The 14,836-nt window shown below is 42.5% G+C and overlaps 1 protein-coding gene across 3 annotated transcripts in view; it reads right to left on the bottom strand.

The window, feature by feature from the left end:
* The window catches only part of LOC133411001 (protein-tyrosine kinase 2-beta-like), a 37,345-nt gene that overhangs the window by 22,442 nt on the left and 67 nt on the right, over positions 1–14,836 (bottom strand). For 2 of the 3 annotated variants that reach the window (XM_061692778.1, XM_061692797.1), the window contains exons 2-18: positions 13,268–14,808; positions 12,874–13,199; positions 11,062–11,240; positions 10,891–10,978; positions 10,722–10,801; positions 10,571–10,633; positions 6,837–6,891; positions 6,618–6,758; positions 5,696–5,767; positions 5,512–5,613; positions 4,282–4,399; positions 4,156–4,186; positions 1,859–1,884; positions 1,705–1,752; positions 1,522–1,616; positions 1,352–1,433; positions 1,157–1,257 (exon numbers count right to left, since the gene is read on the bottom strand). In XM_061692778.1, coding sequence (XP_061548762.1) covers positions 1,157–1,257; positions 1,352–1,433; positions 1,522–1,616; positions 1,705–1,752; positions 1,859–1,884; positions 4,156–4,186; positions 4,282–4,399; positions 5,512–5,613; positions 5,696–5,767; positions 6,618–6,758; positions 6,837–6,891; positions 10,571–10,633; positions 10,722–10,801; positions 10,891–10,978; positions 11,062–11,240; positions 12,874–13,077 — 1,485 coding nt within the window. In that variant the 5' untranslated portion in view covers positions 13,078–13,199; positions 13,268–14,808. Of the gene's footprint in view, positions 1–1,156; positions 1,258–1,351; positions 1,434–1,521; positions 1,617–1,704; positions 1,753–1,858; positions 1,885–4,155; positions 4,187–4,281; positions 4,400–5,511; positions 5,614–5,695; positions 5,768–6,617; positions 6,759–6,836; positions 6,892–10,570; positions 10,634–10,721; positions 10,802–10,890; positions 10,979–11,061; positions 11,241–12,873; positions 14,809–14,836 lie in introns of all 3 variants that reach the window. The other variant, XM_061692787.1, reaches the window with a different exon arrangement.

Below are 14,836 nucleotides of genomic sequence, written 5' to 3'. Positions count from 1 at the left end.
CCAAACATTGTAGTCTGTGCTGTCCCTCTGATGAGCTCATTCCTGATCATATCCATCCTCATCACTCCCAAGCAGATTCTCAGCATCTTTAACTCTGTCACCTCCACCTGTATGCCATCACACTTTGCCACTTCCATACTTTCGCAAGTTTGTTTCTAGTGCCTTTCCACTCTTCAACCTCGTCAGAGCTTTCCTCCATTTCCAATCTTGCTGAGGTCCTGTTTCCACCACCTCTTTCCTCTCTTTTTTTATTTTCCTCACTCGTCAACCCCTCAAATTAATTCTTCCATCAACTCGACACCCTCTCCCCACCTATCAGTACATCTCCATAACTGTCTTTACTCACCCTAACCTGTTGCAAATCCTTCCAAGCTCGATACCTCTGCCAGACTAATTTGTAGAACTCCTTTTCTCCTTCCTTTGTGTCCAACACATCATACACTTTGGCCTTTGTCATCTTCAGTTCTTTCACTATTCCCTAACTTCTTCGCTGACCCTTCAAAAACCCAGACCTTTTTGTACTTCTTAAAGTTCCTCCAACTTCCACCATTTGATCTTTCACTCTATAATCATGCTTCCTTTTTCTCAACTCAGTCATTTTACACAATGCCATCCACTGTTGTCTGCCTAACACTCTCTCCTGCCACCACCTTACGGTTTCCTCAGGTTGCATCGTTGACATAGAATATAGTCCACCTGTGTGCACCAGCCTCCGCTCTTGTATCTCACTGGGTTCCTCTCTTTTGAAATCAGTGTTCACCACAGCCATGTTTTCCTCTTTGCAAAATCCACCACCATCTGCCCTTCAGAGTTACTTTCCTTAACACCAAACCTGCCCATCACGTCATCATTGCCTCTGTTTCCTTCACCAACAGATCTGTTGAGGTCTCCATTATTCTGTCTTATGCCCAATAGCATTGCCATTTAGCAAAAGATTGGAGAAGAGAAAAAGAACAGCATGCAGGTTGGGTTCCTATCGTGGACATTTTTTTTATGCAAGATGATCAAACGCAAGATTATGTATGTGGAGTATTTTCGTGGTATGTGGAAATTACTATTACATTCCATGTCATCCTATGATAATAGCCCACAATTTTGTTGGTATCTTTCAACATTAACTGTGATGGAACATCATTTTCTTAAAACGCATGCACACCTCTCCATGTTCATAGAGTTCCATGACAATACAGACTGGATCAGCAGCAATGACTCCAATCAGGCGCACAATGTGGGGATGGTCCAGATTTTTCATCAAGGCTGCAATTCAATCAGCGTTTAAGGCATTTTATGTATATGATTAATTCCAGACAGAGCATGCATAGATGTTTGCTGTGAACATGAACAAACTGACAAGCTTCACTAAGAAACTTTTCCTTCACGGCTGCTGAGCAGTCCTTGCAGATTTTGATGGCCACCCGGATCGTCTCGCCTGTCTTCATACACAAAACACCGACACCGCAGTGATCGTACAGTGCAGGCTTTGCAGTGATGTCATTACAGCAACACTGCAAATCAACTTACCTGGCCTTTATACACACCATCATGAACCTCTCCAAAAAAGCCCTCACCCAGGATGTGACCTACAATTATCTCATCTTGGGAGATCTTGTGTTTTTCTGGACACATGAACACATTTTTTTTGTAAATGGAAGTACTGCATTCTTATTTTTAGGTATTATTAGGGTTTGATGAAACCTGACTCACCACATGGGTCCATTGTGTTTTCAGCAATCTCAGCATAAATGTCTGAAACTGAAGACAGGAGAGCAAAATGATGAAAATATGCCAGTGTATGTTTACTGTGCATGCATATTAGTTTATTGCAAGTATGTAAGTTAAGTATTAAACTTAGCCAAACCTTTCTTGGGTCCAGTGGAATCATTGCTAGAAGAGATTAAACAGCATTTCTGAGCCCGAGATGTCAAAAAAGGCTAACTACAAAAGCAGCTAATGGTCTTTTCTCATGCAGAAATTCAAGTTTCTTATAATTCAAATTATTTTGTCTAAAAAAAACAAAAGTTGTAAAATGAATTTAATTGAATAATAACTATTACATTTACATCACTGTGACATATAGTAATTGAAAATATCACCAACAAAAGTAAACAAAATAAAATAAATCTTTATGCAGTAAATTTATCCATCCATCCATTTACAGTACTTCCACTTATCCAAGGTCGGGTCACGGGAGCAGCAGCTTAAGCAGAAACATATTTGACTTACTGCCAGCAATGCGGACCAAACTCTGACACTGGTCGTACAGGGAACGAACAGCCCCTATCAGGGGTTCGATACCCCATACTGCCGGAGAGACCATCACAGGACACTCAGAGGGACATGGTCGAACGATGGTCCACAAAACACATGTAGACTGGTTGGGTGAACTCCCATGCACCCTCGAGGACCCTGCTGATGGTGTAGAGCTGGTCCACTGTTCCACAGCCAGGACAAAAACCACACTGCTCCTCTTGAATCTGAGATTCAACTTCTTGATGGACCCTCCTCTCCAGAACCCTTGAATAAACCTTACCAGGGAGGCTGAGGAGTGTGATCCCCCTATAGTTGGAACACATCCTCTCGTCCCCCTTCTTAATAAGGGGGACCACCATGCTGGTCTGCCGATCCAGAGGCACTGTCCCTGAGGTCCAGGTGATGTTACAGAAGCGTGTCAACCAGGACAGCCCTACAACAGCCAGAGCCTTTAGGAACTCCGAGCAGATCTCATTCACTCCAAGGGCCCTGCCACAGAGGAGCTTTTTAACCACCTCAGTGACTTCAACCCCAGGAAACCCACCTCAGAGTCCCCAGACTCTACTTTCTCCCAGGAAGGTGTGTCAGTAGAATTGAGGTCTTCAAAGTATTCAAGCCACTGACTCACAGCGTCCTGAGTTGACGTCAGCAGCACGCCATCTCCACTATACACAGTGTAGATGGTGCACTGCCCCTCCTGAGTGGAGATGGTGGACCAGAATTTCTTTGAAACCATCTGAAAGCAATTTTCCATGGCCTCACCAAACTCCTCCCATGCCCCGGTTTTTGCCTCAGCGACCACCAAAGCTGCATTCCACTTGTCCAGCCGGTACCCATCAGCTGCCTCCGGAGTCCCACAGGCCAGAAAACCCCAATAGTACTCCTCCTTCAGCTTGACGGCATCCCTTATCGCTGGTGTCCACTAATGGGTTTGGGGGATAGCCACCACGACAGGCACCTACCACCTTACGGCCACAGCTCCGGTCGGCCACCTCAACAATGGAGGCGTGGAACATGGTCCCCTCGGACTCAATCCCCCGGGACGTGGGTGAAGTTCTGATGGAGGTGGGAGTTTAAACTCCTTTTGACAGGAGATTCTGCCAGACGTTCCCAGCAGACCCTCACAATACGTTTGGCAGATTGGTATCTTCCCTTACCATTGGAAGCAACACCCCACCAGGTGGTGACAGTTGTTAGCTTTGTCCCTTTCTTCACCCGAGTGTCCAAGACATGCTGGCGTAAGTCCAATGAAACAAACTCAAAGTTGATCATTGAACTGCGGCCTCGGGTGACCTGGTGCCACGTGCACATGTGGACATCCTTATGTCTGAACATGGTGTTAGTTATGGACAGTCCGTGACAAGCACAGGTCCAATAACAGAACACTTCTCGGGTTGTGATAGCAGTGGTGGGGGGTTCTTCCTTATCACACCCCTCCGGGTCTCACTGCCATTGCCCAAATGAGTGGTGAAGTCCCCAAGCAGAACAAGGGACTCTCCATTGGGAGCGCTCTCCAACACCCCCTCAAAGTATTCCAAAAAGGTTGAGTAGAATTGGAATGCGAGAAGATTGGTACTGGAGACTAAGCTATGTATTGAGGTGAGCCCGACTATGTCCAGTCTGAATTTCTCAACCTCGCACACCAGCTCAGGCTCTTTCCCTGCCAGACAGGTGATGTTCCAAGTCCCTAGAACTAGCTTCTTTAGCTGGGGATCGAACCGCCATGGTCCCCGCCTTTGGCTGCCACCAAGCTCACAGAGCACCCGACCCCCTTGGCCCCTCCCACAGGTGGTGAGCCCATGGGAAGTACAGTACATTTAATAAAGTATATGTTCCAATAACTTTCCATGGTTGACATAAATTTTCAAGTATATTTTGAGGGTGCCCTATTAAGGTTTAACTCACTGTTTAGGAATGTCAGGCAGTTTCAGTCTCACTGTAAGAATAAATCGTTAATGTTTTTATTAAATGCATCACATGCGATCATTTTAAATGAGTTTTTCATTTTAGGCCACCGCTTCAAATGTGTACCTTTGCTTGGCCTGCTAATAAGCGAGCCCTGAGTGGAGCATTCCAGCTGACAGAAGCCGTCAATTAGGTTAGCCATGTTTTCTGCTACAGCCATAGACGCCGTACTCACTGAAAGAGGCTGCAGGGTGGAACAGGATATTTAGTGCTAAAACTAAACCACAAAAAGGTCAGAGCACTTTTCGAGTCCTGTAACACTGGCAGCATGTTTTTTTTTTACATTTATTTTTATGAGAGGAAGATGAAAAGATCTGTTGGTGCAAAGGTGGCAATAGTACGCACACTCTGTACTTAGAGAAATTACAATAACAGAAATCTAAAAACAACAACAAAAAGACTAAGTACTGAGTCAACTCCTGTATTGAAGTCAAATTTAAAAAGTATAGACTATAACGTACTAAAGTGCAAAAGTGAAAAGTAAAAATTTTATTATTTTTTTAACTTTCAATTACATTGTCATAACGACATGACAACAAAGCAAGTGCACACAAAATGGTTGACCTCTTTCAATAACTTACACATAGTGCTCGTACCGAGAAGAAGAAAAAAAATCATGTTCATTATTGCACTACGTAATGTTGGCTCAGTTCGCGTAGCTTTGCTGACATTATGAATTGAGTCACAAAAAATGCAAAACGTTAGCTAACAACAGAAGAAATACACCATACCCATATGTGTTTTTTCAGATTAGACAAATATTTGAATGCCATAAATGGTGTGTGTTTTTTTTAAGTTGGCACAAGACACAACGCAATCGCCATGAATTATCCTTGTAGCTGACAAAAACTAACGATTCTTAAACTACTGAGTTAAATATGGCCATGGATGGGGAATATCGTGCTTCTCTGAATCTGATGCCGTTGTCGTTAATAAGCCCTGGTTCATGTTCCTCCATGTCATTGCTGTCCCTGGTTTTCCGCCTTAAAAGACCCAAAGATCTCAATCAATCAAGATCACAACTGCGGTGGACATCACCTTTGTCTTTTTAAAATCGTGTCATCATCCGCAGAGTTTGAAAATGAGTATTTTGACAAAGGAGTGTAAAGTACATTTATTTGTTCTCGAATGTTGAGTGTAAAAGAAAAGTGTCATCAGAAATATAAATAAGTACAGATACCTGAAAAATCTACTTAAGTACAGTAACAAAGTGTTTCAACTTCATTATCACCCAACATGCTTTATGCAAATATGACACTCTCTGTTACTTAGCATCAAGGATGCAGGGAAGGTTACCTGCTTGGTTCCCTCTATGTATACCGTGAGCAGAGCTCGGCCGTGGCTTTCTGCAGAGCACAAGATACTGCTGACCTGAGAGAATGTGGCCAGGCAGACAGGCTGGGGAAAAAAAAACATATTTCTTTCACCAAGATGTCCAATAACAGTAGGAATGTATTTTATTTAAAAAGAGAGAGCTTACTGTTGAGTTGTCAGTTTGTTGACTGATACCTTCAGCTCCGATGACCAGGTCTATGGTTACACGCCAACCGTGCTTTATGGAAACACAGTCACATACACAATCTTGCCTGTGAGACTATACTGTAGCACAGACCAGCACTCTTTAAAATGGGTCAGTGATCTAAAATAATTCCCAAAATGAGCTTGTGGTAAAGGTTTTCATGTGCCACTCAGCAGCCACTGCTGCATCAAAAATCTGGTCTTCACAAAGATTATACCACTGTCAGAAGGTTTGTATGCAGTGGTGTGCAGGGAGGGAGGGTTTAGTGACCCCTGGCATCTAGCTTGGGGGGGCATCGGGCTGGCAAGCAATGGCATCCAAGCAATCTTACCCCAACCCGCCCCTGTTGACAACCTTCTTTAAGGGGGGTGGGCGGGAGTATTAGTTCAGCAACAGCAACATACCTTTGCCCGCCACTGTTTGTATGCCTTTTTCTCCCAAACACAAAGAGAATGGGATTGCAGTATGGATAAGGAAGCAATGTGTATGGCAATAATTGTATTAAAATAATCATCCCACGGTTATTAGCTGTCTAAATGGTGTTACTATTACTAACTTTGTTACAGCAGATTTAAAAGTGTTGCCATTGTTGGCTGCACCTCTGGAAGAACCTACATCTGGAGGGGAAATAAACTATGAGCGTACTGGCTTGCTGTGTTACTTTTGAAACAGGAAGCAGCATTGGTTGGTGCTTCACAGAAGGCTGTAGGCTGTTTTTTTTTTTTTTTTTTTTTTAAAAAGGCTTAATATTTGACACAGCAGATACAGGTGTACCTAATGTTGTGGCATGTAATTGTCACGCTATGTAACAATGTAACTCCTGGGAGATGTGGGCTTGGGAAAGTTTATATACTGTACTTTCTTTCATTCCACACAGACTCACCACCAGCTGGCAGGCAAATCTCTCCTGTGTATAGCTGTAACATTGAGCCAGAGTGCTGAAGAACTTGGCCATGCACTGCTCTTGGTTCAGCGTGCCATAGCCTTGAAACGTCTGCCGGACCATGCGACGCAGCTGCTTTGACTGATGCGTGGTAAATCAAAACAAACAAATCAGATTTAGGTGGCAGAGAACACCGCAGAACTTGTGATGGATCTATACCTTCATGCTGTTGATCAACTCTTTTGGAAAGAACAGGTCCAGCCCAACATCCTTCCTAATGGAGAACAGGCAGATATATCTTGAGAAACCATGAAACTTATAAATCACAGCTGTACTGTACATGGCTGTCATCTGTCTAGCCTACATGTACACACACATTGACCACTTGATTCAATCGAAACATTTTCATTGACACTGTCAAAGAGGCATTCGTGTAATAAAATATTTGTGATTGAGGTCTTGTTTTGCACTTGTGAAAAACTGCATCGTATCTCCGTCAGACAGTGGCAACACTATACAACATGTATTCCGATACCAACGCATCCCGTCTTTTATAATCCCTAGGCTTCCATTCCATCCATTTTCTACACCCCTTATCCTCACAAGGGTTGTGGGTGTGCTGGAGCCTATCCCAGCTAACTGGGGGCAGGAGGTGGAGAAAACCCAGAACTGGTTGCCAGCCAATTCCAGGGCACATATAAACACACAACCATTTGCACTCACATTCACACCTACGGACAATTTAGAGTTAACCTCCCGTGCATATTTTTGGGGAGGAAACCGGACGACCCAGAGAAAACCCACGCAGGCACGCGGAGAACATGGAAAATCCACAGAGGTGAGGCTGGATTTGAATCCTGGTCCTCAGAACTATAAGGCTGATGTGCTCACCAGTTATCACCGCGCCGCCTCACGCTTTATCTTGTCAAATCAAACAGTGTCGGAGAGGCGGAACCAGAAACCGTCGCCGGTCAACGCGACCGGGCTGGGCAACAAACATTATGTAGCCTAGAAAGCTAGTGCTAGCACTAACGGTTGTACGTAAACATGCCGGCGTTCTGTCAAATCATGCTTTAAAGCTTTGGTAAACATTGGTTTGTTATTAAATGTTGACAACGGCGACCAAGTATGTTGACAACAGCAAGCACGGGGGAGCCTTACACCGGTCGCAATACACAATCCTACTGGTCGACGGCGCTATCGGAGAGTTGTCGTCGATGGGTCACACTACACAGAAGATATCCAAACAATCAAACATGCTAGACTTCATTTTGGTATCGTAGGGCTATCGTAGGGTCAAATCGTTGGTCCTGGATTATGTCACACAAGAAGTTTTGTCGTTCCCGAGAAAAAATATGTCGGTCCTGATCTGGGAAATCACCCGCAATAGCTCATCGGGCCACTGTCGGGGCTACAATCCTGTAGTCTGATCTAGGCATTAGGTTAATTGAAGACTCTAAAAAAGGGGTCACCAACATGTTGCTCGCGGGCATTAGGGTGCCCCCAAGGGCTACTGTACATGAGTACCACGTGGCCCTGTTTTAAAAATAGCTAATAGCTTATTTAAATCGTATTTAGTCATTGTGGTTTTGATTCATCTAATGGAATAATGGGGCATGGTGGACGGCTAGTTAGCACATCTGCCTCACAGTTATGACGTCCCAGGTTCAAGTCCCTGCCTCCTCTGTGTGGAGTTTGCATGTTCTCCCCATACCTGCGTGGGTTTTCTCCGGGTACTCCGGTTTCCTCTCACATTCCAAAAACATGTATGGTAGGTTAACTCTAAATTGTCCATATGTGTGAATGTGAATGTGAATGGCTGTGTGTTTATGTGTTCCCTGCGATTGGCTGGCGACCAGTTCAGGGTGTACCCCGCCTGAATGAATGAATAATTTAATAATTGGTTAATTAATTTATCATAGATAATGCAATTTTGTAATATTTGTAAAGTAAACAATTTTACATATACATTTAATTTTAGTTAATAATAATCAAACAAATATTTTTTAACATTTACACATATTTTACATACAAAGCTCTGTCCAGTTTAAAAATTAAATGTGGAACCTTGAGCACAAAGGTTTGCCCACCCCTGCTCTAAATGAGAAGCACAGGTGAGAAGAGTAGACAAATATTGTACTCAAGTAAGAGAAGTTACTTTGGAATCATATGATTCAAGTAAAGCAAAAAGTAGTCCTCCAAATAATTACTTGAGTAAGAGTAAGAAAGTATTCAGTGAAAAAAAACTACTCAAGTACTGAGTAACTCGTGAGTAACTTCTGCTTTATTTTTAAATCAGAGCATGATAGTCAAATAAAATAAAACTAAATATGACTGTGTAAATTCAGATATGGCTGAAGAATATCACTTCATCTAAAACATCATGATAAAATCAGAAATGATGAATAAAATCTTTGTAAAATAACAAATTAAGGAAAATTCAGCTCCAAGAAATGGTCTCATACTATATTGTTTCCACTTGTTGAACCGGGCAGATTACAAAAACAGGAAGAAGGCTGCAGTGAATATAAAAAGTCTACACACCCCTGTTCAATAAAAAGGTTTTTATGATGTAAAAGAATTTTGATCAAAATACATCATTCAAAAACCTTTTCCACCATTAATGTGACCTAGAATTTGTACAACTCAACAGATTTATTTGTGTATCTTTTTGAGAGGGGGGTGAAAATAAAAAACTAAAATAAACTAGTATGTGATTGACTTGGACTTGATGATTAACTTGCTACCTTCTTGGTTGGTAACGAATGCAAAATAGGTTCTGTTTTAACTGGTTTTTTTACCTGGTTAAAGAAAATTTAAATTAAATACATAAAAAATAAATCTGGTTGCACAAGGATGCACTCCCTCTTATAACTGTCATGGGGCTGTGTTCTGAAGTAACCGATCACATTCACACTCTTGTTCAATTGGAGTCCACACACACCTGCTACCATTTAAATTTTTAAGTGGCCAAAACCAACAACAGATGCACAGGGCCTTAGAGAAACATTATTTGCCTTATCCACTAAAATGACTGAATGAAGAAGCTGTTTTCTGACCAGACTTATCTGCGTGAGAGCTAACCAGACTTATTGCTAAAGTGTATATGTGTGTGTGTGTGTGTATATACGTGTGTGTGTGTGTGTGTGTGTGAGAGAGAGAGAGAGAGAGAGAGAGAGAGAGAGAGCGAGAGAGAGAGAGAGAGAGAAGAATGTACCCCAAAAGATTCATCTTTTACTTGCGACCATAAAATAAAGCTAATGTTGCCATACGCACAGCCAAAACAAAAACATCTGCAAATTACCGCAAGGTAATTTCTCAAGTTGGAAGTGGGCTGAAATGTCCAAGTTTGGGCACTGACAAGACTGTTAAAGGTGTTGTATTTTCTGCTGTCACCAGTTACTTTGATTGGCCCGCGAAGCCCAATGGAAAACTTTGTTCTGCCATGTGACTCCTTTGTACCATTGGATTGGTAAATTGAAGTTAAACATCACTGTACTTACATTGGATTGGAGCAATGGTGCCACGGGTGGCATGTAGATCATTGTAACGGAGTAAAAGTACAGTTTCTTCTTAACATAAATACTCAAGTAAAAGTAAAAAGCAAGATGCATTCAAAGTACTCTGACAAGTACAATTGATCCAAAATGTTACTTGAGTAAATGTAACGGACTAAATGTAGCGAGTTCCTACCTAGCTCTGACGAGGAGCAACATTCTCAAACATATGACTCCAAGATTCAGAGAAGGTATTTTAGACCGATAGCCAAGATTAAACCTGTTGTTACAGGCAGTGGACGGGGAAAGAGTTCTGTATGATGTTCCAAATGAAATTGTCTTCACTCCAGAATCTCAGCTCCCCTCTAAACTTGATGTGTGTGTTCAACGGCTGCCTGTTATCTGAGTGTATGAGCATGTCAGAGATTGTCCATAAAGCATTTGGCACAGACTTACTCCAAGAGCTCAAAGTTGGACTTTTTCTCCAGTCCATTTGGATTCATGTCTTTGTAGAATCTCCTGCCAGAACAATTAAAAAAAAGAACTTTTTGTTGTTGTTTTATGCAGAAGATTGATACAGATGTGTGTGCTTGGAAGTTTATACTACCTAATCTCCAAGCAGCCAAGCTGCAGAGCCATTCCATCACTGACTTTAGAGGCAAACTGCTGCATATAGTCACTGCGTACCTGCAAAAACACTCAGTTTTAGGTACCTTAAAACCATTCAATTTCTTTTAGGACCATACAAGCCCTTCAAACAACAATAACTAGTTGACCTGCTGGTAAAAGTAGAGCATGGTGGTTCTGTCCTCTTGGAATTTTTCCAAGAAGTCTGATGGAATGTATCTGATCCTCAGGTCATATCTGGAAAAGTAACAGCTGCAATAACTGTGCCTTTTTTCACTTCAAGCATCTGTGCTCCACCACAATCAATGAGGTATATAGACCTCCACTCAGCCTCCAGGTGCTGCTGCTCATATCGCTGGGTGAGTTCAGCCATGGTCAGGTCTGGGTGCAGCCAGTGTATCTCCGATGACTTGAGGTGTTTGAGGAGCAGACCGTAACAAAGGGTGTGTATTATGCCTGGGCCCATGCAGCCACCGGACAGGACAATGCTGATGACATCCTGTGACAGAAGATTTTCGTGTGTTTCCTGTGAAGCTGAAGACTTGGTAATACATCAATATGTACCTCAGTTGAGTAAAGCATCAAACACATTGAGCGGGGTCAAGTGAAGTCTTTGTTTGTCCTTCAAGGTACAATCAACACTATTGAACCTGATAAGCAAATTATTATTAGGCCCTTTTCAAATCCATCCATCTTCTATATTGCTTATCTTTCCCTAGGGTTGCGAGTGTGCTTGAGCCTGCGTAACCCAGCTGACTTCAAGGGAGAGGCGGGATACACCCTGGACTGGTCGCCAACCAATCGCATGGCACATACATTATAAACAAACAACCATTCACACATAAGGAAAGTTTCTTCAATTAACCAAACATGCATATTTCTTGAATGTGTGAGGAAAAACAGAGTACCTGGAGAAAACCTATGCAAGCACAGGGAGAACATACAAACACCAGACAGAAAGGCCAGACCTGAGCCAGATGTGCTGCTGATCACTAGACCAACGTACCCCTCTTCAAATTGCTGTTTATGATTATTCCGAATACTTTATTACATATTGTTTTTGCCTCAACATGCCTGAAAACTCACCAGTTTTTATAAACATTCGTATCCTGGTGAAAAAGTTACATTTTAGCACTCCCAAAAATGACCCCGCTAAATTCACTAAGTTGTCCCTCTGGGAAAAAGAGAAAACATTTGCCCCGATAGGTTTCACTGATTGACACGAAATTAGGTGGACGTCTATCACGACATGGCAAATGAAAAACACTTAAAAATACATTTTGGTTAGAAGCAGCATATTTGGGCAAATTCCAGGGCTTACTTTATCAAAATCCTTATCCTTTACTCAAATGAGGCCCAATCGGAAGCAGGTATCTAGGGCCAATTGCCAATGCTAAATTGCTAAGCATTATTTTTTTTGTCTATGCCATTTAATGTGGGTGGAGCATGGCATCAAAATTTTATAATTTGGGGTATTTGCTTTGAAAAGGTGTGTGAGGGCCTATTCATCCCAGGACACAGAGACAAACAAGCATTCATACTCACATTCACACCTATGGACAATTTAGAGTTTTCAATGAAGTTAACTTGCATGTTTCTGCAATGTGGGAGGTAGGTGGAGTACCCAGGTACACCCAAGCAAGCACAAGGAGAACATGCAAACTCCACACAGGAACGATGAGATTTGAAACGGAAACCTCAGCAATGTGAGACAGACGAACTAACCACTAGCACACCATTATGTCCACTTTAATAGTATAATAGTAATAGTAGTGCTATTTTTATTACTCAATTGTACCAGTAGTTGTTTGGAGCTTTTGTAAAAGTCAATGTTAGCAGTACACTGAATACTGTTTAGTTTTGTTGCCTCAGAGCAACAAGCTTATGAGTTTGAATCTCGGCTCTGGCCTTTTTGTGTGCCATTTTATCTTAATACTGTATTTGTCTTTCTCATTCGTGTACGTGTCATTCCAGTGTTTGACTGATGATCATTGCAAAGTGTATACTGGCGATCACAAGTAGGCTGCCATAGCTTACAGAATCCTTCCAATAAGCACACTAGCCCCAACCAACCCAGGAATCTACAGCACAGAACAAAACTAGTATTAGTTAGCAAAGTAGTTGTAAAATACCCTGACTGTCATTCCTTCGTCACAGCGGACCAGTTTGAAGTTCTTGCCGAGGTTGAAACCGTTGCTTAGGAAACACACTTTGATAATCTTCACTGGGAAGATGCTGTTCCTGCCAATAGTTGATGTGGGAGACATGCCTGGGGTCTTCGAGGGGCCGGTGGGAGACATGCTCCTCCAAGACAGGGTGCTGGTGTCTCCAGACATTTCACACACACAGGCGCACGTACACACTCAAGCACACAGAATGTAAACTACACTCATCGACAGATATTGTCACAACTGCAAAAAGCAGTTTTGTTAAACATCCATGAATGAATACGCAGGTGCTGCAGACAGAGAAAAGATTATCAGGTTGTTGTATTTCAACAAGTAATGTACTTTCTCTTGTACTCACCCATCTTGTGCAAGTCTCACCAACCCCAAACACAATGACTCTAAGATGAATACAAACTAATTTGTCAGGGATATGTTACTCCGTTTTTAAAGTCCGTTATGCGAGAATTCTTTTGTCTATGTTAACCGTTACCAAACTCTTTTTGAAGCTTCACTCTGAAAAACAGTAAACGAAAGAGGAAGCAACACTCAGGCAAATGAGGAAGTCGAAGAGCCGCTGACATAAAAATTGACTGGACTGATGAACTCCTGTATTGCCCAGGGTTTTCGACCAAATGTTGCCAGGCCCCCAAATGTTTTGATAAAAAGATGCATTGAATTGATGGTTTTAAGATGATCAAAAAGCAAACATTGATACAGCTATTATAAGTGGCAATATGGTGTTTATTATTCTTCTTACAAAGGAACCACTTTTTTGGAGGCTTTTTTGGAGTCTATCCTGGTGTGTTTTAGGGGTCCTGAGAACAGTCGTGTGGGGCTTCTTGCGCTCCTAGGGGTGGGTGGGGGACTAGCGGTAGTTCAGCATGCTGGGCGCTCAGTGGGGATGGTATTTGCCTAGGGGGGCACTGGTGGGGTCCCTGTGTCCTTGTTGGGGACCGGTGAGGATGACGGATGGCCCTGTGACCATCGGTCTTGGTGGTGTCCTCTTAGCCGGGTCTCCCTGGGGTGAGCACACTGGCCTGTGAATCGCTCTTGGATAGGTGAGGCAGAGTCTGACTGTTCTAATTGTAGAACAGCAACGCCGGACACCTCAGGTGACTAACGTCCACTTGTGATGGTGTTGATTCACAACAATGTCGCCATATATACACGCACCTATGAGAGTTAAGGCTGCCGCCCACTAAGCGACTCGATCAAACCTGACTGCACTGTCGCGCAAGTGTGCGGTGTTCACCAATTGTTTTTATGAATGGCCGATTAGTCTCTTTTTCACCATCTCAGCTAGCCGGATTTGTTGGGTAGTGCTAAAAACTACTCCCGTGCTGAAAGAGGGCTGGGGCATATACTTTCTGGCATGAGTTGGCTCTCCTCCACTAAAGTACAAAGTGCCCTTATTCCATGTAGTGGCCATTCGGCAGAGTTGCCACTTCCTTATTCATAATAACTTAGTCAATTTCTACCAGTATAGTGTGCCATTAAACTAAGCCCAAAACTTAAAAAAAATAAATAAATCACATACTTTGTGATTTTTAAAAAAAAAAAATTATTATTATTAATTAATGGAAATCCTACGGAGCCCCTAAAGGTACATGGGACGGGGGGACGTGTTTCTCATTGTAACGAGAAAGTTTCTCGTTCAAATGAGAAAGTTTCTTGTTACAATGAGAAACGTCTACGTGTTGTGAGTGCTAGCTTATTTACACACACTAGCAAATATGGCTTAGCTATTCTATAGCCTATACTGCTATATTAGTGTGATGAAAGTTTACATTTATACTCACCTTATCTTCTTTTAGTTGGTCGATGACACAATCAGGTATATTCCTTGTTTTGAGGAAAGAGCAAGTCGTCTTCTGTTGCCATTCTCTCAGCTGACATGCACTGGAAGCAAGTTGTAAATAAGCTACTG

The sequence above is a fragment of the Phycodurus eques genome, chromosome 1, assembly GCF_024500275.1.
Source record: "Phycodurus eques isolate BA_2022a chromosome 1, UOR_Pequ_1.1, whole genome shotgun sequence".
Taxonomy (NCBI): Eukaryota; Metazoa; Chordata; class Actinopteri; order Syngnathiformes; family Syngnathidae; genus Phycodurus; species Phycodurus eques.
This window is presented reverse-complemented; position numbering and strand designations above follow the sequence as displayed.